Source organism: Neomonachus schauinslandi, chromosome 6 (assembly GCF_002201575.2).
Source record: "Neomonachus schauinslandi chromosome 6, ASM220157v2, whole genome shotgun sequence".
NCBI lineage: Eukaryota > Metazoa > Chordata > Mammalia > Carnivora > Phocidae > Neomonachus > Neomonachus schauinslandi.
The window spans coordinates 9249491-9276242 of record NC_058408.1 but is presented as its reverse complement, the minus strand read 5'-3'; the positions used below and the strand labels follow the sequence as shown (position 1 = coordinate 9276242).

The 26752-nt window shown below is 45.7% G+C and overlaps 1 protein-coding gene across 2 annotated transcripts in view; it reads right to left on the bottom strand.

Moving 5' to 3' along the window:
- UCK2 (uridine-cytidine kinase 2) overlaps positions 1 to 26752 on the bottom strand; it is a 70945-nt gene that overhangs the window by 14257 nt on the left and 29936 nt on the right. Inside the window, exons 1-3 of one of the 2 annotated variants that reach the window (XM_044916303.1) lie at positions 7349 to 7387; positions 1854 to 2013; positions 728 to 824 (exon numbers count right to left, since the gene is read on the bottom strand). In XM_044916303.1, the coding sequence (XP_044772238.1) occupies positions 728 to 824; positions 1854 to 2013; positions 7349 to 7387 (296 nt within the window). Of the gene's footprint in view, positions 1 to 727; positions 825 to 1853; positions 2014 to 7348; positions 7388 to 26752 lie in introns of those variants that run through there. The other variant, XM_021698407.2, reaches the window with a different exon arrangement.

The window sequence follows — 26752 nt, the reverse complement described above, 5'->3', positions numbered from 1 at the left end:
CTTTCGAAACAGCGCAGGGCTGAAAACAACACTTACTGAGCAATTACTAGCCTAGAATAAGCAGCAGCTACGCGTGCTTTAAATGCCATTCAGAAGTTTAGAGTCTGCCTGGGAAGTCCCCAAGGAGACAGAGCAAGCAGAGAGTCCTGGGAGGCTCGAGGGAACTTTGGGAGCCTGGCCAGCAGGCGTGAAGTCCTCTAGGAGCCTCGGGCAACCACTCAGAGGGAACGAAGATGAGCCCCTCCTCTAGACCTAATCAGGAGCACGAACACAGATCAGCAGAAAGGACACGACTGAGAATCTCTCCTGGGAGTTGAGCGGCTGCTCTCTGTGACCTCAGCGCCCTCACAGCTCTCTGCCCGGTCCAACCAGGAGAGAAGAAAGAACAGTTTTCTTTGTTCTTCTTCCTGTATCCTCTGCCCAGCCCCTTTACATCTTATTCCAGGAACAACCGCTCAGTGCTGTGAATCAGGACAAGTGTAGAGTCCCTCACCCGAGCCCCAATTCATGAACTTGTCCTTTCAGAGTTAGCAAAACGTGATGAGCAGACTGTTCCAGGAAGCACCAGGTAAACTCCCCAACCCATGCACACCCGCGGCGCACGCTGCTGCCGCTCACACAGACAGCCGTGGGCACGGGGGAGGGGAGGACACAGCCTGCAGCCTGGGAAACCGGACTGCTCTGGGAGCTGCGAGGAGCAACGCCCAGCCCCCAAGAGCTCACTTACCGGGAATGGGAGACAAAGTCATACACGGGAATCTGCACCGTCTTCCCTTCGGTGATTTCTTTGAGTGTTTTGAAGATGAGTTCATTGTCAAAGGCATCTGAAGGAAATCAGACTGTTAAAATGCTGCTGAATTTTAAAATGATTTCTCCTATAATCATCCACATCTATTTCCTGGACGTATACCCCACCTGGAGCCCCCACTGAAAAAACCCAGATCTCTACCCAAAGCAGAGGGTAAACTCCCTGGATCTCAAAATAGAACATATGAATGCATTCCAAGAAACTCACTTCTTTTTTCTACCTTTCTATCCACCCTTGGCCTCAGCCACCTCTCTCCCCCCAAGTTCAGCTGCTGTCTTGGGAGCTGGAATACGTTAACCCGGAAAGCATACACGTGACTCAGGGAGCCATAAGGGGCACCAAGTTTTGACTCCAACAGTTGTTAAGAACCAAAACCTAGGGCGCCTGCGTGGCTCAGTCGGTTAAGCGTCTGCCTTCAGCTCAGGTCATGAGATCCCGGAGTCCTGGGATTGAGCCCCGCATGGGGCTCCCTGCTCAGCGGGGAGCCTGCTTCTCCCTCTGCCTGCCGCTCCCCCACCTTGTGCTCTCTCTCTCTCTCTGACAAATAAATAAAATCTTAAAAAAAAAAAAAAAAAAGAACCAAAACCAGCTAAAGGGCAATGTGCTGATCTGGGACTGTCAAGGTAAACGTCACGCAGGCAGACATCCTGGACCCTCCACGGTCCTTTCCACCAATCAGTGAGTTTCACACCCTGCCTTGTGCACACGTGTGGGATGGGGGGCAGGGGGCATGGGCTGCTTCAGATCAGAAGAGGCAGAAGAACCAGCTCTGTGCTGTCCTGTGTCTGGCCAATCTCAAGCAACAGGCTCACAAGGAGTCGCCCTCGTTCAGATGCAGATTCCATCCATATTTACTGAGCCATGCAACTGTGCAATGTGTTTCAAAATTCTTTCTTGAGGCCCCACGATAACCCCACAAGGTATTTATTTATCCCCCATTTTATCGCTAGAAACAGATTCCGAGAGGTCAAACAATTTTCTCAGTGAACACACACACACACACACACACACACACATACACACACACCCTCAACTCCTGACTCACCCGGGTGATCAAAATTGAACTGGCCCTTCAGGGCTTTGGCCTTCTGCTCCGACGTAAGGACGCGGTAGAAGCTGTCCTGGCTCAGGATGACCACCTGCTTCTGGCGACAGTCCACCTCATTCTGTCCCAGGAGCTGCACAATCTTAGCACAGACGGAAGACTGTAGGAAAGAAGAGAACACCGAGGATTAAAGAGGTGTGCAGAGTCGCTCCCGGATGCACACGCCCTGTACCAGTGGCTTCTGGAAGGAAGAATCCGGAGGCTACCATCTTGCATGACGGATTAGAAGGCTGAAGGAGAAAGTCCGCTGAGCGGGGAGTGTCCCAGAGCCTCTTCCTCCCTTCCTGAACACAGCTTACTACTCGCAGGTATCTGCAGGGGCCACAGGGGTGAGGAGGACAGTAACTTCTACCTCCTCTTCCATAAAGTCTCTCCTAAAGCTACTCATACAAAGGAACACGAATTTATTTATCCCTGCTTCTGCCCCAGTATAGATACTCACAAAACAGCAGAAAGTGGAAAAGAAGACACACTGATGATGTTGCTGATGGCTCAAAGGGCCAGGGCCTCTGGGTCACGAAGTGACGGAGCACACACGTGGAATCAAAAACCCAGGCCAGAGAACTCGGCCAGTTAGCTAGAAGGCCAAGGTCATGGCTTTCGTCCTACTTCCGTGGCTTACTTTTGCTCTAGTGCCTCGCCATGGACTTGTTCACACTCACACTCACGGTAAGCCTCGTGGCCGCTTCACAAATACGCACCACCACTTATGAGCTGGAGTGACATGGGACACAAAACACGACCAACCCCTAAACCAATATGGGGTATCCCTGCCGTGAAGGGGACAGCTGGTTCCAGATAAACTCAAACCTACACGCTTTGTGTCGTGTTGTCAGCAATACACATATCTACCTGTGATGCTGTGAAAATCGGAAATACCGTATTTAGTCCTCCTTGCATTTCTGGCACAGAGTTCTTAAAGCCCTTGAATTTCCTAAGTGAGGGGAGCAGTGCACCGGTCTTTGCTATGCTGAGGAGGCGGCTTCTGAAAAGCACCTAAGGATAGGGGCTGGTTGCCAGGGGAACCAGCCTGGTGAGGAGCAGGTTAGAACTTTCCATCCTACCATCCTGACCTCCAGGGAGGGGAGGCAGAGGGGAGGAGGGGGGAGGCTAAGTCAGGGGCCAACAACAACGATATAACCAGAAATGCGTATGTCATGAAGCGTCCACACAAACCCAAGCGGATGAGGTTTGGTGAGCCTTCTGGTTGGTGGACGCGTGGAAATGTGGGGACAGTGGTCCGCTCGGAGAGCACGGTAACTCCACTCCTCTTCACACCTGGCCCTACAGGGCATCTCTTCCACCTGGCCAGTCCTGCCTTATATCCTTTTATAATCGACCATTAACCTTGTAAGTAAAACGTCTTGAGTTCTGTGAGCTGCTCTAGCAAATCAATCAAACCCAAGGAAGGGGCAGCTGGAACCTTCAATCTCTGGCCAGTCAGCCAGGAGCACAGGTGACGACAGGTGCTTTTGAGGACACCTGATGGCAGGGCAGAGGGGGTGGGGGGCGCTCTCGCGGGACTGAGCCCTACCTGTGGGGCCTGAGCCTATCTCCAGGTAGTGTCAGAATTATTGGGGTGAATTCTCAGACAACTTGCTCGTGTCCGAGAAATGCTTGTTGATGTGTGGAAGGCCCCCCCCCGCCACACACACACACACTGGAATTGCAATTGGGTACAGAACCTAAAATCTACCTCAGTGCACTCAAAAGAGTGAGAGAGTGAAGGACAGTAGTTACCAAATGAACTCGTTCCTTTTTTTCACTGTATACAGATTAATTTAAAAATAAGAATGCCTACATTACGAAAACCCTACAAGCCATAGCCAAGCCTCCTTATGGAGCTGGCTGACCTAATTACAAGAGATGAAAAGAGTGGCATAGTTAGAGATTTCTTGGGCTCAGTCTTGGGAGCTTGCTTCACTATCGAACTTAACTTTACCAACTGGTTTTAATAAGGAAAAACCAGGACACTTTATAAAGTTCCATTTCTCATAAGCTCCGAATTTGATTTGTCCAAGCGTAAGGAAAACTGGACATTCCTGTTGCCCTAGTCAATCCACATCAAACTATTTTGCACAGTATTTCCTGTTGCACAAATTGTGACACACAACCAAATAAGGATCTTTGGAGGAACAATATTTTGACTCAATTGCTAATTATTTTGAAAATTATTGGGACACCTGGGTGGCTCAGTTGGTTAAGCATCTGCCTCCAGCTCAGGTCATGATCCCAGGGTCCTAGGATCAAGCCCCACGTCGGGCTCCCTGCTCAGCGGGGAGCCTACTTCTCCCTCTGCTTGTGCTTGTGCTCTCTCTGTCAAATAAATAAATAAAATCTTTAAAAAAAAAAAGAAAACTATTTTACTTTTCTGACATTTTCACACATTAACAGAGAAGAATTTAAAACAGGATTTTTGGAACAGCACCTATTCCGGGAAAAGATCACAGAAAATCACAGAAAATCATAGAAAGGTAAAACTTGCACATGACTTAAGCTAGTTTCAAAAATGAAAATACCACAACAGAATCAAATCCTCTAAACAATTATAAATAATACATTTTTAAACAGGTGCAAGCTCATCATTTCCTTTTCCTAACTTACATCTGTTTCTTACATCCTAAGGCTATGCAGGGTAAAGTCTACACCTGTAGCTTTTATTAGAAGACAGAACAAAAATGAAGAGGGCTTCATGGAGCCAAATGTATTTAATCTACTTGATTATTCAAATCGTGGTATTTTTTACTTCTAGTTAAAACCCATTAAATGTTCTTTAGAAAAAATATGAGTAGCAATCTCGCTACTACCAAAAAACGTGTATATAACGAAGTTACATTACCTAATTTTGCAGGTAAACAATCATTTCCCTTCACTCAGGTACAACCTAGGACAAATGGATATAATGGCCAATAAAACTGGGTTAATGAGCACATTTAGAAAGCCAGTGTTCATCACCATTTCTTATCAAAGATAAAGTCTTTGGGCTGTTTTGCTGGTCCACAGCTGTATGTCTCGGTTCCATGTTTTCATGGGCCTGTTCGGTGATCCTACTTTCTACAAACACGCCACCATCACCTAGAACAAATTTTATTAAAGTCAGGCCCTAGGCTAAGTGCTCCACGACAACCACCCTTATAAGTCACAAGTGCTGTCCTTTCCAGATGTGGAAACCGGGTGAAATGACTTGCCTACAATCCTGCTTCCTTTTGTCCTCAACCTATAAGGTAGTCAGAAGTCCCAAGGCAGAAGTCCTTTATCATAAAGATAAACACCACTGCGTGAACAAGCAAAGAAACGCCTATCTCCAGGTTAGTCTAGACTTTTCTTCCTCCTGGAACTTGTCAAAAATGGCCTCTAAAAAATCTAGGCAGCTGTGGTGTTGGGGGCAACGGGTACACAGGAGTTCATTATACTATTCCTCTACTTGAGGAGAGGTTTGAATTTTCACAAGATTGGGAGGAAGGAGCCCTACAGAGACTCCCCGGTGCCATAACCAAATGGTCTTTGCCTTATTTAATGTCCTCTTCTTAGGTCTCTTTCATGTTAATTTCCCTTTCCCCTAATCCCGCCCTCTTCAAAAGGATGAACTGGAACTCCAAGGTGTCTCCTTCGCTCAAGAAAAGAAATAAAGGGGCGCCTGGGTGGCTCAGTCGTTAAGCGTCTGCCTTCGGCTCAGGTCATGATCCCAGGGTCCTGGGATTGAGCCCCGCATCGGGCTCCCTGCTCCGCGGGAAGCCTGCTTCTCCTTCTCCTAGTCCCCCTGCTTGTATTCCCTCTCTCGCTGTGTCTCTCTCTGTCAAATAAATAAATAAAATCTCAAAAAAAAAAAAGAAAAGAAATAAGGCAGGGTGCCTGGGTGGCTCAGTTGGTTAAGTGACTGCCTTCGGCTCAGGTCATGATCCTGGAGTCCCGGGATCGAGTCCCGCATCGGGCTCCCTGCTCGGCGGGGGGTCTGCTTCTCCCTCTGACCCTCCCCCCTCTCATGTGCTCTCTCTCATTCTCTCTCTCTCAAATAAATAAATAAAATCTTTAAAAAAAAAAATGCAATAGCTTAGGGCGCCTGGGTGGCCCAGTCGGTTGGGCGACTGCCTTCGGCTCGGGTGGTGATCCTGGAGTCCCGGGATCGAGTCCCGGGATCCAGTCCCGCGTCGGGCTCCCTGCTCGGCAGGGAGTCTGCTTCTCCCTCTGACCCTCCCCCCTCATGTGCTTTCTCTCTCATTCTCTCTCTGTCAAATAAATAAATAAAATCTTAAAAAAAAAAAAAGAAAGAAAAGAAATAAGGCATTAATGACTAGGGTTGGAGAAGACAGACAGTTGTGAGCTTACAGAAAATGCCCAGAGTGGGTAAGGGTGCAATCGGTGTGGTGGGCTAAGATTTATAATAATTATGTCACAGGAAGACAAAAGCTGTAGGATTCCAGTTAAAGAAGGTATCTAGAATAGTTAAATTCTCAGAAACATAGTAGAATAGAGGTTGCCAGGGGCTGGGGGAGGGGAGGAAGTGGGGAGGTGTTCAATGGATATAGTTTCACTTTTACATGATGACAAAATTTAGGAGATTGGTTGCCCAACGATGTGACTGTACTTAATACTACAGAACTGTACTCCTGGGGCGCCTGGGTGGCTCAGTCGGTTGAGCGGCTGCCTTCAGCTCGGGTCATGATCCCAGGGTCCGGGGATTGAGCCCCGCGTCAGCTTCCCTGCTCATCTGGGAGCCTGCTTCTCCCTCTCCCACTCTCCCTGCTTGTGTTCCCTCTCTCGCTGTGTCTCTGTCAAATAAAATCTTTAAAAAAAAAAAAAATACTACAGAACTGTACTCCTAACTATGGCTAAGGTGGTGAATGTTACCAAACGTGTGGATTACAATCAAAAGCAAACATTATTATTGTAACAAGAGCAAAATGGGCAGTTTCTTCCTAGATGGTACTCGGCTCGGTATTTTAAAATGATCTCACTTATTTATGACAACCCTCTGTGATAGAAAGGATTATCATACCCACTCCACTGACGGCAAGACTGAGATGAAGACAGGTTAAATGACTTGCACAGGGCATGGGTGGTAGGGCCAGGACTCAACCCAAGTGGTCCAAACCCCAGAGCTCACCCCCTCACTGGCTGCACCCCACAGGCAAACAGCTATTGCCCACTGGAGCTAGGGCTGAGCTTAGTTTTACGTGGCATCTCCACATTCAGTGCAACGTATCCAGAGTATATTCTGTTCCTGACACTTCTAGCACATTTTTCTAGAGGTGGGGAGGTGGAAAATAAGCCAGCTAGGACTGTGGGTTGCTGTCTGAATATGAAGTCCAGGTCAACATGAGGTTAATTTTAGAAAAGGGGAGTATATATATGTATATATATGTATATACACACGCACGCACAGACACACATATATGTATGGAATAATCAGTGAAGGGGATTTACAATTTCTTCACTTGTATGGCATCTGAAGACACCATCTCCTTTAATTCCATTACAACAAGATGTTACTATTTTATCTCTTTTTTTACCTAATGAGGAGCCTGAAGCTTAGAGTCCATCAGTTAAATGCCTAGTTCAAGGTCCCAGAGCTGAATCTCAAAACCATAGCTCTTCTAACTTCAAATGCCCAATTCTTTTCACTAGTCCAGAACCAAAGCCCCGATATTCTCCATAAACAGACTCTACTTCCAGAGATCAACGATGGGGGAAAGGAGACACGGAGGCAAGTGGTTAGGAATATAACACAGCTCTGTCCCACGGCATCATGAGACTCAACATAATGGTAAATGTCATAGAATTTCAGAGAACTAAAGGCAGGCCAAGGGATTTGTGTTATCAAAAAGAAGCTGAAAGTACACACACACACACACACACACACATACACACACACACACACTGTTCAAGATATCTGGAACCTAAATTTGGAGTCTGTTCAAAAGAATCTAGCTGTTAGAAGCCAGTAACCGGGAGCCCAAAGGCTCTGTAGTTCTGAGAACATTCCAGCACTCGACTCGATGATCAGGCCAGTCCCTCAGATGTGCTGAACAATGTGCTAGCCTCGTTTCTCAGAGAGACACACTTCCTATTCGGGAAGCCCCAGGAGCAAGCAGTCAACAGACACTTCAGCTGGCCCTTCCAAGAGGGCAGCTGAGGGGCCGCAGGTTCCTGTCCTGCCATAGGAAGTATGATTTCTCTAAAGTGATTCTCATGTAGGAGGTGGCTCGGATGGCCCGGACACCATCTAACTGTGCTATTGCTGGTGTGTGTCCATTCCACACACACATATCTAATCCTTCAGGTCCTCTGTCCAGTTCCAATATTGCTGACAGAGTAAAACAAACAGGGCAACAGAGCTCTGGGTGGCTTCTTTGTTAAGAGCCCTCCACCCTCAACACTTAGCTGCTGAGAAGCTCGATGGAGGCCAGCAGAGAGCCCAGGAGGCCTTCAGGTTGGGTGTGTCCCTAGAGCAATGGGCTAGTATTTAAGAGCTGCCTTATAGAAGAACACAGATGAAGGGCCATGCTGACCAACATTTAGGAATCCCATCGAGGTGCCTATCCCACTCTCGGTAAGCTGCTTCAGGATCTGGCAGAGGGCTGCTGAGACAGAGAAAAGCCTAGCAACCACCCAACACAGGGCTGAAAAGAGCCAGCCAGCTCCAGGTCAAGTGCGTTGACTCACCATGTCCTCCCCGGCCTTAGGAATGGGTTGTGGACGTCCCTTAACACCTGCCCTGAACTTGCCACCACCATTAGCTAACAGGGCAAGAAGGCCAGATGCTCAGCCTCTTCAAGCAGGGGGCACCCCATCTAGCTCCTTCCCTCTGGGACTGTTTGCAAGTTACCCCAATTACTCTAGACAGCAGCTTTCGCTGTCACTAAGATTAAGCAAGAAACACACCACTAACTGATACGGCGTCCAGCACGGCCCCCAGACATTACATCACTTCTTTGGGGGCAGAGGTTGCCTGACCCCCCAGCTCTGAAGCTCTAATTTACAGGCACGAGAAAACTAAAGCAGCAGTAATCTGCCCTGGATAAAGTAAAATAAAGCTCAAACATGCTGACGGGATTCCCAATCAAACTGACCGCATGGTAGCAACCGGGAGGTGGTATTCAATGCGCTCCGGTAATATCTGTAAGGCCATCAGTCTTGGGGGCCCAGATGCCCCGGAACCCATGCACTGCAAATGGGTTCTCCTGGCCACGATACAATTACCACCACCCCTCCCCCACCCCACATATACAAACACCTAAGTCAGAAACTCACTCAATTGTTATGTAATGAAAGTGTCTTAGGTACCAAAAAGCAGCCACAGGTCAATCCAATAACCTACAACCCCTGGAGCAGAAAGACCAACTGTGACTCAGCATTCGCTCCCGGAGCTTGGCAGGACTGGGCACCAGGAGGGCTCACTCAAATGTATGTCACAATTACCACAGAAAATGTCTGATTTCATCCAGCAGACCTCTTTTTCAATCAGAGCTGGTATTTTTTAAAGATTTTAGTTATTCATCTGAGAGAGAGAGAGAGCACAGAGGGAGAGGGAGAGGGAGAAGCAGACTCCCTGCTGAGCGGAGAGCCTGACATGGGGCTCGTTCCAGGACCCCGGGATCATGACCTGAGCCGAAGGCAGACGCTTAACCGACTGAGCCACCCAGGAGCCCCCAGACCTGGTTATTTGTAAAAGCGTACCTTGCCCTCATTCTTAGCACGAGCCTCCACGTCATCCTAAAGCACTAAGGCAGGGACACCTAGCTGTGCACCCCAATCTCACTCCCCAGAGTTTTAGCTGGGCACCTGGCCCTGCTTCCCAGCCTCCCTTGCTGCTTCCAATTTGATAAGCAGGAGTGTGGAGTGGCAGCTTCCTGGAATCTCCTTAAAGCATCAGAGTCCCTTGTCAACTTTCCTTCCGGTTGGCTGGAATGCAAACTGGACAGCTGGAGCACAAGTAGCCACTTTGCAGCCTTGGTCTGTGACTAAAGGTGCAGCTAAATGAAGGGAGTCCCAGACTCCAATGATCACAGAGCTGAGAGAGGAAGGACAGTGAGGTTACTCATCTTGTTTAAACTCTGTCACTTGTGGTTTTCTGTCCTCTCCAACCAAAATGACCCTAATACTGAGGTCAACCCTCACATACCCAGTATGCCTCAGTGTAAATATTCTCTTGAAAGCTAGGGTAATTCTCATGCCCCGGGCCATGAGGCTGCCTTACTCATCACAGAAGCCACGAATATCGCATCGGCCAAGTCATTTCCATGTCACGAGTTTTAAAAGGTGGGGTGAGGAGGACCACTGCACACCTCTCTGCCACCTGCGAGCATCTATGTATCTACCCTGAGGTGTCAGAGCAGAATTCAACATCCTCCCCACCTTTCTGTACTTGCCTGTGCTACAGGCTAAGCTCCACCAAGGAAGCAGTACCCAGGAGGGGGGAACCCAGAACATACACAATACCAGATAAGAAACTCCCCACAACAGACGCTCTCAGTTTTAATTCCCGATCCATATGCAAAGGTGGTTTAGCCTAGAAAAACCCGGGTATTCAACTGCATGAGAAAAATCCTGATTGATCAAGTCACCAACATAAACATGCTCCCAGGACTTTTCGGTGAATTGTCCATCTCATTAAGCTCCATTCCTAGGAAAGACATTTCGAGAACGCACTTCTGGGTTCATAAAATTACATGTTTGGCCCTGCTCTCTTTAAGTCATGAGTGCCTACCGGAAAACCCTATTAAGGAGCACTTACTCATCAACTTAAACTGCTTTAGAATCAACTGGGGGATAATGAACAACAGTTAACACTTAAGAGCTACACAGAAGGGGCATCTGGGTGGCTCAGTCGGTTAAGCGTCTGCCTGTGGCTCAGGTCATGATCTCAGGGTCCTGGGATCCAGCCCCGCATCAGGCTCCCTGCTCAGTGGGGAGTCTGCTTCTCCCTCTCCCTCTGCTGTTCCCTCCTGCTCGTATGCTCCCTCTCTCTTTCTCAAGTAAATAAATCTTTTTTAAAAATTAAATTAAAAAAACAAAAAAGAGCAACACAGAACGTGCCAAATGCCAGCAACTATTCGCAGGACTTTGCAGATACTCCCTTATTTAATCCTCAAACCAGCCCTTAGAAGGTGGATGTTCTCATCATCCCCACTTACACAACAGGAAATGGGCAGAGGGAGGCAGATCACACAACTAGCCCAAGATCATACAGCTCAGAAGCAGCTGAGCCGCTCTTCCAACGAACTCGGGCAGGCTGGCCTCAGAACGCACACTCTTAAGCACTGCGCATACTGCCTTGCCTTGCCACACGAGAGGTGGAGACCTCTTCTCTTCCCGAGGGCCAGAACGACCCTAAACACACACACACACACACACACACACACACACACACACACGTACTGTGCCAGCAACAGATACACAGGGGCTGCCAGGTGCAGAACATTCTGGCTGCCCTGCGGGCTTCACAAAGCACAGGTTTCCTTCGAACTTAATTTTTCTTTTTTTTTTTTTCAGTTTTTTTAAAAGATTTTATTTATTTGACAGAGAGAGACACCACAAGAGAGGGAACACAAGCGCAGGGGGAGTGGGGGAGGGAGAAGCAGGCTTCCCACGGAGCAAAGAGCCCGATGCGGAACTCGATCCCAGGACCCTGGAATCATGACCTGAGCCGAAGGCAGACGCTTAACAACTGAACCACTCAGGCGCCCGAAGTTAATTTTTCTGGTAAGTAATTTACTAGGAAGAGGGCAAGACAAATCACTTCTGATCCCCTACAATTCGTTCTTTGGGGAGAAAATGGTATTTAAGTACAACTTAAAAGGAGGCTGGACTGATGCTCTGAGAGACAGGTGAGCTCCTGCAGGTGTGTTCAAGCAGAAACAAGCAAACGCTTTAAAACCTTGCCGCGTGGGTGCCTGGGTGGCTCAGTTGGTTAAGCGACTGCCTTCAGCTCAGGTCATGATCCCGGACCCCAGGACCAAGTCCCGCATCAGGCTCCTGGCTCAGCGGGAAGTCTGCTTCTCCCTCTGACCCTCTCCCCTCTCATGCTTTCTCTCTAAATAAAATCTTAAAAATAAAATAAAACCTCGCCGCATTAAAACAGATGCACACGCGCTGGCATGTTACAAACTGGTGAAACCCTTCCAGAAAGCAGTACGGAGAAAGGATCATTAACATTCCTACCCTCTGGCCAGGTATCAGACTTACAGTGGGATCAGTGAGGATTACAGGAAGATGATGTGTCAATGTGTAAGCGGGAAACAGAATACAGACTGGTGTGCACACCAGGACCGTAACCATGTAACATATACGTGAACATCATGGGGGAAATCTGGAAGGCAAACCGGTCAAAACTGAAAACTGCTGTAGTTCTTCGACATCATCTTTTGGGGCAGGTGGGCGGGTGTGGACGGAGGGGTGGTGCCCATGCTCCTCCTTGTAAAGCCAAATGCTCGTTTCATCCACAGCCTGGTAAACAGGTGCCACCAAAGGCCAAACATCGGGCAAGACAGGACCGTGCTTGTCCCCAAGCAGCCAGGAGGCCTCACAACTGGATTAAAATGACTCAGTACAGGGGCGCCTGGGTGGCTCAGTCGTTAAGCGTCTGCCTTCGGCTCAGGTCATGATCTCAGGGTCCTGGGATCGAGCCCCGCATCGGGTTCCTCGCTCTGCGGGAGGCCTGCTTCTCCCTCTCCCACTCCCCCTGCTTGTGTTCCCTCTCTCGCTGTGTCTATCTCTGTCAAATAAATAAATAAAATCTTAAAAAAAAAAAAAATGACTCAGTACAGAACAGTGATTGATTCCAGTCTCCTCTGGCTGATTCTGAGCCTGAATACTCAATTTGTAGCTATGTCTTTGTATCCCCCACAGGATAAGCACAAAAGGCACCCCGCCCCGTACACACACACTCTTTAAAGCATCTGGGATCGGGCGCCTGGGTGGCTCAGTTGGTTAAGCGACTGCCTTCGGCTCAGGTCATGATCCTGGCGTCCCTGGATCGAGTCCGGCATCGGGCTCCCTGCTCGGCAGGGAGTCTGCTTCTCCCTCTGACCCTCCCCCCTCTCATGTGCTCTCTCATTCTCTCTCTCTCAAATAAATAAATCTTTAAAAGAAAAAAAAAAAGCATCTAGGATCATGGCAAGCTGCGATGACTTCGCTGCTTAGGAAGCCCTCTTGGAAAGGTGGGAACGAAGAGGAAGTCGGCTGGAGGGTCAGTTCTTACTGCCTCGTGGCTGCCAAGTGAGGCTGGATCTATTTCCTTCCCCTTTTTTTTACTTGAGGGCCAGGAGGCTGGTGGAGAGGGTAAGACCCAGCAAACCAAGCCCCTTGTCCTAGGAAAAGACAAGGATGTCTTTGAACAAGGCATACCCAAACCCGCCCACCTGCTGCAGTCTGGCTTACTGGACAAGAATAATAGGTCTAGCACAGAAATTGTGGCCCAGGATTCAAAGTCCTTCTGAGGGAGAGACACAAAAAGAAAGTTGACTTTCTCCCCCACTTTAAAATAATAATAATAAAATAAAATAAATGGGATAAAGGAGAGCACAGTGTGCCAGTTGGATCCTCTGCTGAATCTTTCCAAATTGAAGGCCACACATGGGTAAACGTTTAATGAAGACTTAGCAGCACAACGGTGCTTTGTTGTACCAGCTTTGTGTGCGTTAACTCTTCCTTCCCAGCAATCCTCATCCACACTGTGGAAAACCGGAAGTCAAATTATCAGGTTCTCAAAAGATTTTTTTTTTTTAATTTCCTCTTTAGCTCTCCTCCAGCACCCAGGCCTAAATACAGAGCAGCAGGGAAAGGAAACTGAAAACATTGTGCCAAGCACCCACTTCCCTTCCTTTTTGAAAGTCTCTTTTAGTGTCTTTGAAAACTCAACTTAGTATTTATTCTTCATAGCCTTGAAGAAAGGGATTCAAAAAATCCCCCTTTCCCCCTCCCCCACTCACACTCTCTCTCTCAAATAAATATATCAATCTTTAAAAAAAAAAAAAAAAAAAATGGACCAGGGGCGCCCAGGTGGCTCAGGAAGTTAAGCAGCTGCCTTCAGCTCGGGTCATGGTCCCAGGGTCCTGGGATCGAGTCCGCATTGGGCTCCTTGCTCCGCGGGGGGCCTGCTTCTCCCTCTGCCTGCCACTCCCCCTGCTTGTGCTCTCTCTGACAAATAAATAAAATCTTAAAAAACATAAAATTAAATTAAATTAAATTAAAAATGGACCACAGGCAAAAATCTATCAAATTTGGGGCACCTGGATGGCTCAGTCACTTAAGTGTCTGACTTCAGCTCAAGTCATGATCTCAGGGTCCTGGGATCGAGCCCCCCATTGGGCTCCCCCCTCAGTGGAGAGTCTGCTTCTCCATCTGCCCCTCCTCCTTTTCACGTGCTCCCTCTCTCTCTGTAAATAAAATCTTTAAAGAAAATCTATCAGATTTATTAAGGAAAAAACATGGGAGAAAGTCTTCAGGATCTAGTGCTTGGCAAAGTTTTTTTTTTTTTAAGATTTTATTTATTTATTTGACAGATAGAGACACAGCGAGAGAGGGAACACAAGCAGGGGGAGTGGGAGAGGGAGAAGCAGGCTTCCCACGGAGCAGGGAGCCCGATGCGGCTCAATCCCAGGACCCTGGGATCATGACCTGAGCTGAAGGCAGACGCTTAACGACTGAGCCACCCAGGCGCCCCATTGGCAAAGTTTTCTTAAGCTTGATACCAAAAGCACTATCCATAAAAGGGGAAATTGATAAAAAATGAATTTCATCAAAAATAAAATGTGCTTGCACGTACTGAATGGAGCACTGGGTTTTATACACAAACAATGAATCGTGGAACACTATATCAAAAACTAATGATGTAATGTATGGTAATTAACATAATATAATAAAATAAAAATAAAATGTGCTCAGTGAAACATTCTCTCTTAGAATGAACAAACAAGGGACGCCTGGGTGGCTCAGTCGGTTAAGCGTCTGCCTTCAGCTCAGGTCATGATCCCAGGGTCCTGGGATCGAGTCCCGCATCGGGCTCCTTGTTCCGTGGGGAGCCTGCTTCTCCCTCTGCCTCTCTCTATCTCTCATGAATAAATAAATAAAATCTTTAAAAAAAAAAAAAAAAAAAAAAAGAATGAACAAACAAGCTACAGATGGGGAAAAATACTTGTAACACACATGTCCAACAAAGGTTTAGTATCTAGAATACATAAAGAATTCTCAAAGCTCCACAGCAGAAAAACAAATAATGAATCCCAATTAGAATACGGGCAAAAGACATGAAGAGACATTTCACCCAAGAGGATCCACAGCTGGCAAATAAGCACATGGAGAGATATTCAACATCATTAGCCATTAGGGAAATGTAAATTAAAATCAAGACAACATGTCACTACACACCCATCAGAATAGCCAAAAGAAGAGACAGTGACAACACCAAATGCTGGTGACAATAGGGAGAAAAGATCAGTCATACACTGCTGATAGAAATGCAAACAGTTCAGGAGAGCAATTTGGCTCTTTATTATTTATTCATTTTTTTTAAGTAATCTCTACACCCAACGTGGGGTCTGAACTCATGACCCCGAGATCAAGAGTCATATATATACTCTACCGACAGAGCCAGGTGCCCCCAACAATTTGGCACTTTCTTAAAAAACTAAATATGCAACTACCATATGACCCTGCAAATTGTACTCCTGGGCATTTATACCAAAGAAATGAACACATGCTCACCCTAGAACATGTACACAAATGTTCATAGAAGCTTTATTCATAACAGCCAAAATTGGAGACCACTCAGATGTTCTTCAAGGGGTAAATGGTTAAACGAATTGTGGTATGTCCATGCCATGGAACACTACTTAGCAATGAAAAGAACAAACTACCACCTGTATAAATTTCCAGATAATTCTGCTAAGGAAAATAAAGGCAATCCCCAAAGGGTACATATTGTAGGATTCCATTTACATCACATTTTAGAAATGACAACTATGGAAATAGTGAGCAGGTTAGTGGTTGGCAGGAATTAGGGACAAGGGGGAATGGTAGTGCAGAGAAGGCAGGGGTGATGAGAATGTTCTGTATCTTCACTGTATATCAGTATCAATACCCTGGTTGTGTTTTGTAAGCCATTACCATTGGGGAAACTGTGGAAAAGGTACAAGTAAACTCTGTATTACTTCTTACAACTGTATGTGAATTGACAATGATCTCAAAAAAAAAAAAAAAAAGTTAAATGACCATCTTCTGCAATGTCTTTTTTTAATACCAGAAATTCAGGCTCTCCCCTCTCAAAATTCTTTTTTCTCACAAACCCCAAATAACTAATTGGTATGGAGTGAATGTATTCTGTATGTGGGACAGACATGGAATTGGCGGGGGGGAGCACAAAAGAATAGACTATTGTGGGTTGAATTGTGGCCCCCCAAAACACAGGACTATGTTCCAACCTTCAGAACCTCAGAATGTGACCTTATTTGGAATAAAGGTCTTTGCAGATGTAACTAAGGTTAAGAATCTCAAGATCTGGGCGCCTGGGTGGCTCAGATGGTTAAGCGTCTGCCTTCGGCTCAGGTCATGATCTCGGGGTCCTGGGATCGAGTCCCGCATCGGGCTCCCTCCTCCTTGGGAGCCTGCTTCTCCCTCTGCCTCTCTCTCTCTCTCTCTCTCTCTCTCTGTCTGTCATGAATAAATAAATAAAAATCTTTAAGTAAAAAAAAAAATCTCAAGATCATCCCAGATTCGGATGGATACTAAACCCAATGACAAGGGTCTTTATAAGAAACAGAAAAGGACAACACAGAAACATACAGGGAATGCCATGTCAAGACAGGGGTAGGGACCAGAATCTGTAAGCCAAGGAGCTCGACCAGCACCCAGGAGAGAAGCATAGACCAGATTTGCCTTCAGAGCTTCCAGAAGAAACCAACACCGCCAAACCCCTAGATTTTGGGCTTCTGTCCTCCGGGACTATAAGAGAATAAAAATATTTTGTTTTGTTTTAAGCCACCACATTCTGGCAATTTGTTACTGCAGCCCTAGGAAGTGAATGCACCTGTCATTTTTTAGTGGGCTCGATTTCGCTCTTTTTTTAATCAGAGGATGTGAGCACTTTCTTCAACTTCTATTTTTATATACTCCTGGACGCAATTTTTTTTTCTTCTTCCGGAGGATATATGCCATAATGACATACCGTTTCACTTTACAATCTTTTCCTGCAGAATTTTTCCTGGTGTTTCTGTTTGCTCTAAGGGTAAACTATCGCTAACTGGCATTATCAATAAGTGTCGACTTCCTCAAATATCCTGGTTAATCATTATCATGCATCCTCAACAAGATTCAACCCATTTTTGAACACTTCGACTATACTTAAAAGCAAAATTGCACAGCACTGAACTTAACCTACGGTGTGCCTGGTGACCAAGAAGTTGCTTCTAGGTCTGGCAATATGCTTCAGGGCCTTTAAAATGAGAATCGGGGATGCCTGGGTGGCTCAGTGGGTTAAGGTCTGCCTTCGGCTCAGTCATCATCTCAGGGTCCTGGGATCGAATCCCACATCAGGCTCCTTGCTGAGCGGTGAGTCTGCTTCTCCCTCTCCCTTTGTCCCTCCCCTGCTCGTGCTAGCTCTCTCTCTCTCTCAAATAAAGAAAATATTTAAAAAATAAAAATAAAAAATAAAACAAGCTTTATATAAACAGGATAAATTTCTAGTACTGGATTTGCTAAAGCAAAGAATCTGCATTTTTAAAAATTTCCATACATAAGCCATAGCCCCCTTCAATGATTCACATTTAGCTACTTCCTCCTACTCTTGAGGAATATCTAACTTCATGCTATCGACCTAATTTACCACTGTTTTAAGTGAGAATAAACATTTTATATGCCTAAAATCCTTCTGTTTTTCTGAAACCACACTGTTGATACCTTATCCTCACTTTTCTGCTCACTTATGGCTCTCTTCTTCCTGATTCACAAAAGCTCTTTTATACTAAGAAAACGGGCTGTTTCTCATTTTATCACCAATATTTTTTCCAGTTTACTGTCTTTTTACTTCGAAGGGGTGTTTCCCGAAGAAAAATTTTATTTATGTAAATAGATACATTTTCTAATGCTTCTTTATCCTGTTAGAGAGGACTTCCTTACACAAAAACTTATAATAAATGCCCTATGATGTCTTCTCCTCCGTGACCCTCACACCCTTGCTTTGCCTTCGGCTCCTGAGATCCTGCCTGGGTCAAGGGAGGACCACAAGATGGCACGAGGAGCTTCCAGCCAGACGGCCAGGGACTCGGACGGCAAGCAACTGAACGGAAATGAGATGTAGCGCTGTGGGTTGTAAGAACTTCCTGTGCACACACAAACAGTTATAGAAAAACCTGCAGCTGTGTCCCTCTGGAATTCCTCCGGAAAGAGACACAGGCTCTACGTTCAACCCTCAGGCCCACAGCTGCACACAGGCTAAGGGATCAGGCCTGTGGCCCCACGGTAAGAGTGGGAATCCACAGCAAGCATGGAGTACATCACAAACGAAGGCCATGTGTAAAGTTACCTTTCTTTACAAGGTGCATTTTTCCCACCCCGTGCAGGATATTCTGTTAAGAGTATGAAATCCTGTTTCTCCCTACCAAGGCAAATAGCTAAAATAAGCACACAACCCCACCAAAAAAACACCACAAACTACAGACCCATGGGGAGTTTCAGTCCAGACAAGCCTTCCATAAATGATATATCCATAACTGAAGACAGCAAAGTAAGAAGCACATTGCATACCAAGTGTTTGTAATCTTACCTTAATGGTATCCTCACCCCCCTCCTCATCTCACTTGAAATCACTCCTGCACATTTCCAGGAAACAGTACTCAGACAGTTCCCTTGGGAAAGCGTCCTATAGTGTGCTCACTCTCCAGAATGGAGTGAGAGGCTTGCATCTCTTCGTCCTACATCATCCAAACAGAACCCTCCTGCCAGAGACTGGCTCAATAACCCCTGTGAGCAGCAGCTAAGCATCGTCTTTCACATAATAAAATTATCTTTAAAATCGTATTAGGAAAACTGGATACACACACACACACACACACACTCAAAATGAGGCTGGAACCCCACCTGTCACAATATACAAAAATTAACTCAAAATGGATCAAGGGCCTAAATATAAGAGCTGAAACTATAAAAGTCCTAGAAGAAAACACAGGAGAAAAGCGTCATGGCACTGGATTTGGCAATGGTTTTTTGGATATGATGCCAAAAACACAGGCAACAAAAGAAAAAATAATTAAGATGGACTTCATGAAAAATTAAAAGCTTTTATGCATCAAAGGATGCTATCAACAGAGTAAAAAAGCAAACTAAGGAATGAGAGAAAATATTTGCAATTCTCATATCCCTTTAGGAACTAGTATCCACAATATATAAAGAACTCCTATGAGTCAACAACAACAAACCATTTAAAAAATTGACAAAAGACTTGAACAGACACTTCGCCCAAGGATATATACAGACAGCCAGTAAGTACATGAAAAGATGTTCAACATCACTAATCATTAGGGAAATGCAAATCAAAACTACAATGAGGTATCTCTTCACACCCATTTAGGATGAGATACCTCTTTACACCCATTTAGGATGGCTACTATCAGAAAAAACAAAAAACAAAAAACAACCATGGAAAATAATAAAGGTTAGTGAGGATATGGAGAAACCGGAACCCTGTGTACTACTGGTGGAAAACAATATGGCGACTCCTCAAAACATTAAACATAGAATTACCATAGAGCCAGCAATTCCACTTGTAGGTATATACCCAAAAGAACTGAAAGCAGGAGTAGATATTTGTACACTTGTGTTCACAGCAGCTTTATTCACAATAGCAAAAAGATGGAAGCAACCCAACTGTCTATTGACGGATGAATAAATAAACAAAATGTGGTATATACAAAGAAATACCTATTCACCCTAAAGAAAGAAAATTCTGACCCATGCTATACCATGGATGAACCTTGAGAGAATTTCCCAAAGAATTAAGCCAAATGAAACAAGCCAATCGCGGAAGGACAAATACTATTCAATTCCACTTATATGAGGTACTGAAAGTAGTCAAATCCATAGAGACAGGGGCGCCTGGGTGGCTCAGTCATTAAGCTTCTGCCTTCGGCTCAGGTCATGATCCCAGGGTCCTGGGATCGAGTCCCGCATTGGGCTCCCTGCTCAGCGGGAACCCTGCTTCTTCCTCTCCTTCTGCCTGCCTCTCTGCCTACTTGTGCTCTCTGTCAAATAAATAAAATAAAATCTTTAAAACAAACAAACAAACAAACACCTAATTAAAACAAATCAATAGCCTGTATTACTAGTTACCAACTTCAGGCCACACTCTTAAGGGGTACTTACTTCCTGGTATGGGAAAAACACAAGCATAGACTTCAGTCTCCCAGAGATAACTTCCTCTTCCCGGAAGATTTAAAGGATTGCCCCCACAAGTACTTTTGCTCCTAGTCCTTTTCTTCCTCTCCCTGATTCCCATACCGGACAACCACTCCCTTTCCAGCCACACACCAAGTATCTGTGGAAGAAGAAGGAGAACTAGAGCTTTCTGCTAAGCAGGCAGAAGCATTAATGTTGGTCTCTCACCTTCCTAGAACCAAGAATCCTGGCAGGACTTCTGTCACTACTGATGGGAGCCAGTCTGATTATGGGTATTCTGTAATTAGTTGTTACAGCTGGGGTTATCCTTGTTAACCATGCCTCTTCCTCCTCCAAGTGTTCGCACAGGGTCCCTGGTGACAATCACGAGTGTGCTCATTTCAGATCACCTTTATGATGCTCTCACGGTACACACTTTGTTTGAAGAGCTTCCTACTGAAATGGAATGCATAGCCAGTGGCTCACTTTTTTATGTGGGAGAGGTTTAGAGCGACAATATGATACAAGCCTATCTTTTTACATGAAAAAAAGTAAGGAATATATAAATGGAGCTGAGTGAGAAAGAACGCGAAGCCCCCTTCTCCGCAAAAAAAAAAAAAAAAAAAGCAAGAGCAGGGACACCTGGGTGGCTCAGTAGGTTAAGCGTCTGCCTTCGGCTCGGGTCATGGTCCTGGGGTCCAAGGATCGAGTCCCATATCCGGCTCCTTGCTCAGCAGGGAGCCTGCTTCTCCCTCTGCCTGCCACTCCCCCTGCTTCTGCTCTCTCTCTCTCTGGCACATAAATAAAATCTTAAAAAAGGGGGGGGGGGCAAGAACAGAAAATGTGAGGAATGACAGTTCTCTGAGTGTTTTCTCCAGTGGCTCTCACCACGCCTGCTGGGGGAGGCTCACCGCCTTGCCCCCCCCTCCCCCAGCAACACGCTGCATCTGGGACCCAGCTGTCCTGAGAAACCGCTCACAGCCCTGCCAATGGCAAGCACCAAGAATTCTGCCCGCCAGGCAACAGTATGAAAAATGTTCATCCCTCTAACCAATAATTCAACTTTTAGGAATTGATCTTAAGGAAATAATTAAAGAGGAACCAAATGACTGGCACAAAAACAGGCACATAGATCAATGGAACAGAATAGAGAGCCCAGAAATGGACCCTCAACTCTATGGTCAACTCATCTTTGACAAAGCAGGAAAGAATGTCCAATGGAAAAAAGACAGTCTCTTCAACAAATGGTGTTGGGAAAATTGGACAGCCACATGCAGAAGAATGAAAGTGGACCATTTCCTTACACCACACACAAAAATAGACTCCAAATGGTTGAAAGACCTCAATGTGAGACAGGAGTCCATCAAAATCCTAAAGGAGAACACACGCAGCAACCTCTTCGACCTCAGCCGCAGCAACTTCTTCCTAGAAACATCGCCAAAGGCAAGGGAAGCAAGGGCAAAAATGAACTATTGGGACTTCATCAAGATAAAAAGCTTTTGCAAAGCAAAGGAAACAGTCAACAAAACCAAAAGACAACCGACAGAATGGGAGAAGATATTTGCAAATGACATATCAGATAAAGGGCTAGTATCCAAAATCTATAAAGAACTCATCAAACTCAACACCCAAAGAACAAAGAATCCAATCAAGAAATGGGCAGAAGACATGAACAGACATTTTTCCAAAGAAGACATCCAAATGGCCAACAGACACATGAAAGAGTGCTCAATATCGCTCGGCACCAGGGAAATCCAAATCAAAACCTCAATGAGATACCACCTCACACCAGTCAGAATGGCTAAAATTAACAAGTCAGGAAATGACAGATGTTGGCAGGGATGCAGAGAAAGGGGAACCCTCCTACACTGTTGGTGGGAATGCAAGCTGGTGCAGCCAGTCTGGAAAACAGTATGGAGGTTCCTCAAAAAGTTGAAAATAGAGCTACCATATGATCCAGCAATTGCACTACTGGGTATTTACCCCAAAGATACAAAAGTAGGGATCCAAAAGGGTACGTGCACCCCGATGTTTACAGCAGCAATGTCCACAATAGCCAAACTGTGGAAAGAGCCAAGATGTCTATCGACAGATGAATGGATAAAGAAGATGTGGTATATATATACAATGGAATATTATGCAGCCATCAAAAGGAATGAGATCTTGCCATTTGCAACGACGTGGATGGAACTGGAGGGTACTGTGCTGAGCGAAATAAGTCAAACAGAGAAAGACATGTATCATATGACCTCACTGAGAGAGGAATTCTTAATCTCAGGAAACAAACAGGGTTGCTGGAGTGGGGGGGGTGGGAGGGATGGGGTAACTGGGTAATAGACACTGCGGAGGGTATGTGCTCTGGTAAGCGCTGTGAATTGTGCAAGACTGTTGAATCTCAGATCTGTACCTTTGAAACAAATAATGCAATATATGTTAAGGAAAAAAAAAAAAGAAGGTAGCAGGAGGGGAAGAATGAAGGGGGGGAAATCGGAGGAGTAGACGAACCATGAGAGACGATGGACTCTGAAAAACAAACTGAGGGTTCTAGAGGGGAGGGGGGGTGGGAGGATGGGTTAGCCTGGTGATGGGTATTGAGGAGGGCACATTCTGCATGGAGCACTGGGTGTTATGCACAAATGATGAATCATGGAACACTACATCTAAAACTAATGATGTAATGTATGGGGATTAACATAACAATAAAAAATTTTTTAAAAAAAGAGGAACCAAATGTCCATCACTGCAAAACACTTGATGACAACCTACCCAGTCAAACAATGAGGGGGTGGGATTTGTTCAGTAAGTCTTGGCTACTGAGTCACGTTTGCATAGAATATTTGGTAATATGGGGGGCGCCTGGGTGGCTCAGTTGGTTAAGCGTCTGACTTCGGCTCGGGTCATGATATCAGGGTCCTGGGATCAAGCCCCAGGACGGGCTCTGTGCTCTCAGGACTCGGCTTGGGATTCTCTCTCCCTCTGCCCGTTCCCCTCCCCACCCAGCTGGCGCATGCACTCTCTTTCTCTCAAATAAATAAATCTTTTTTTAAAAAAGAATATTTGGTAATATGGAAAAATACTAAAGAAACATGAAGTTTAAAAAATTATGATACAAGGGGCACCTGGGTGGCTCAGTCGTTAAGCGACTGCCTTCGGCTCAGGTCATGATCCCAGGCTCCTGGGATCGAGCCCCTCATCGGGCTCCCTGCTCAGCTGGGAGTCTGCTTCTCCCTCTCCCTCTCCCCCTGCTTGTATTCCCTCTTTCGCTGTGTCTCTCTCTGTCAAATAAATAAATAAAAATTAAAAAAAAAATTATGATACAAAACTATTTTTTTCTCAGTATCATCCAAAGACAAAATAAGTTTCATGGATGTATATATATTAAAGTTCAGAAAGAAATAGTAACAGTTTCAACAAAGATTAGGTCTGGGTGAAGGAAGCAGAAGTCACTTTTTTCTTCTTTATACTATTCTAATTAATTTTTTATACACCAAATGACATGGCTCAGGCAGCAAGAGGTCCAACCCAAAATCCCACATGTGAGATGCCGATACTCATGCAAATCATAAAATGACATTTGTGTCTGAAATGTTTTTTTAAAAATCAGGCTATTTACAATGCTTAAAAATGACCGCTAAGAGGAAAAGCCATGCTCTCTGGGGAAGTTTACCATCCATTATCATTAGGATACATGGTGCTTGGGTAGATGTCTGTGGTTTCCTACTCTCATTTGACACCCTGAGTCTGACCACTACAAAAGCCAAAGAATGCACAAAAACAGGTGGCAGATCCAGAACCGTGATACGTGGGGCCACTTATCCGGTAACTGGAAAAATCAAGGCAGGAACTATTAAAAAATAAATGACGTGATTTTTTATAACACATGCAAGGTGACTGCCATGTTTAACAAATACATAATGTAACTGACATACATCATAAATGCTATCCTTTTTTTTTTTTTGAGATTTATTTATTTGAGAGAGAGAACGTGCATGAGCACTAGCAGGGGGAGGGGCAGAGGGACAAGCAGACTCCCCACTGAGCAGGGAGCCCTATGTGGGGCCTCGATCCCAGGACCCTGAGATCATGACCTGAGCCGAAGTCAGATGCTTAGCCGACTGAGCCACCCAGGCTCCCCTCAAATGTGCTTTCTATAGACACTTTGGAGAACCTAATCTTTATCAATGACAAAACCAGTCTGCAATCCAGCAGTTAGGAAGACCAGATGATTTCTATGCCCCCAACATTCTTCATTTCTAGAACATCCTGTTTAAGGTTATTCAGGCTCTGCCCTATCAAGGTCAATTCTAAAACTAATTTAGGGGCGGCTGGGTGGCTCAGTCGGTTAAGTGTTCAACTCTTGATTTCAGCTCAGGTTTTGATCCTAGGGTCATGAGTTCAAGCCCCAAGTTGGGGGCTCCATGTTGGGTGTGGCACCTACTTAAAAACAAAACAAAACCAAAATAATTTCAAGTATGCTTTTTTAGCATTGGGTTCCAATGACAACTCCCCTATAACCCATGGAAGGCCTTGGCTTGAAAAGGTTTCCTTCTTTACAAAATACCCTACAAATAGCCCCCAACTTACAAACACAAGGCCATCCGAAAGTTCACAGGCTGTGCAAAGGCAGGAACACATGTTCTGTACAAATGAGTAAGGATTAGGTTCCCAGCATAGCTTCTGATGTCAACTTGACCCATACTGCTGACAAAATACTGACAATCTGTCTACAAAATAGAGAAAACAATGCTGCTGCAATTGTCAAATTTAAGGAAAAAAGAGAATCTGTACGAGTAAATGCTGGTGCTTGAGGATATAGAAAGACCTCTGTTTCTGAAGCGTTTTTCTGACGTGGCTTGTTCAACACACAACCAGCCCACCTCCCTCTAGATTGCTCTCCTCCGTGCTTCTCTGCCCTGCCACTTTTCTGTGCATCCCCCCAGAGGGACACCCTCAAGTGCATCACACCTCTTAGGGTCAACGTGCAAAGCAGACCTCTAGCATAGCTGGCTCCAGGCACAGGAAAAGGCAGTGCCCTCTGAATGGACATCCCTGAACCTGTGCATCTCTTTTCTTGGCGCCCAGAGGCTTACATGGAATTACATGTTTCCTAGGTTCCAGATCTGGCTGGGGCAGCTGAGAACCAGAGAGTAAAAAAAAAAATCATCGCTAAACAGCCAAATGCCTACCAAGGTCCCTAATCTAAATAAAGCTTTGCTGTATTTTTTTTTCCTACCCTGGGAGATCCTCAATTAGAGGTTATTTATGCGTTATTTTTACACACAACTCCTAACAAGCTGCTCTTCCAGATTTCAAGTGAAAGGGAAGGAAACGATTGTTGAGTATCTCTGTAGGACACCATTTTATTCTCATTGAAGGTTTAAGGTTTAAGCGTCTTGTCAAGGCCACTCAGCAATGACATTCAGACCTGGGTGCTGAAACTAGGCCCCACCTGGCCAGTGCTGAAGTCAGCAGAGGCTGAGTCGTGGCCAGCAGCCAGCAACCACCTGACTGGACGATTAAGGCAGTCAAAAAAAAAAAGCTGACTTAAGTCTCAGACTGTAGCTGTTCCATTCACTAACTGCTCCTTACGGAAACAAAGGTGCTTGGAATCCTTTTCAATCATTTCTCTTTACAACTAAGTCTTCCAAGGTGTCAGGACTTGAAAGAGGCATATCTGAAACACGATGGCCTTGAGGTTCAGGGCTGATGGGGGTTTTCCTCCCAAGGACCTCGGAGCAGTGGAGGTGTGGCCAGAAGACAGCCTGGGGACATGTGCGGTCCTGGCCTGGGGCTGCCTTATCAAGGGCAAAAGTGTTTGGGATGCAGCAAGAAGACACACGATAGAGCACAGGTACAGGGCTTAGCTTCCAGGACTTTTCTCTCTGAGACCACTCGGAAGGAAGCGAAGATGGAGAGTAAGAGACTGAACATGAGCAGAGACTGCTGGGAGCACAGAGCAGGGGACTCTCATGTTTCATTCAGGTATTTAGTGAGGATCTCTGACAAGGTTGATGGGAGGACTTAGGACTTTCCTTCCAATGAGCAACAACCTTCAAGTGGGAGTCATTACAGAATAAAAATGATGGGGATCTCCAGCCCAGCTCTTTCTATTCCCACGGGCCACCCGATAATTATCAGTTTACCAAAAATGTAACATAATTTACTGAAATGATAAAAGTGGTATCATGAAATTGGTATTATTTCCCTGGAGACTGGATAGCATGATGAAGAGAAATTAGGCTGGAGTTCCACAGATCTGTGTTTGCATCCAGATGCGGCTGGGTGACCTTGAGCCAAGCGGTTAACCTCCTTCCACCTAAGTTTCTCCTAAGATGGCCAGGTAGGGGACACCTACCTTACAGGCACGTCCTAAGTGGTCAATAAACCATAGCTAATCCCATTATTGCTTGTTGTTGATACAAATCGTTTGGGGGATGGGTCTTTCGCTTTCGATCCAGTTGACCCTTTTAACT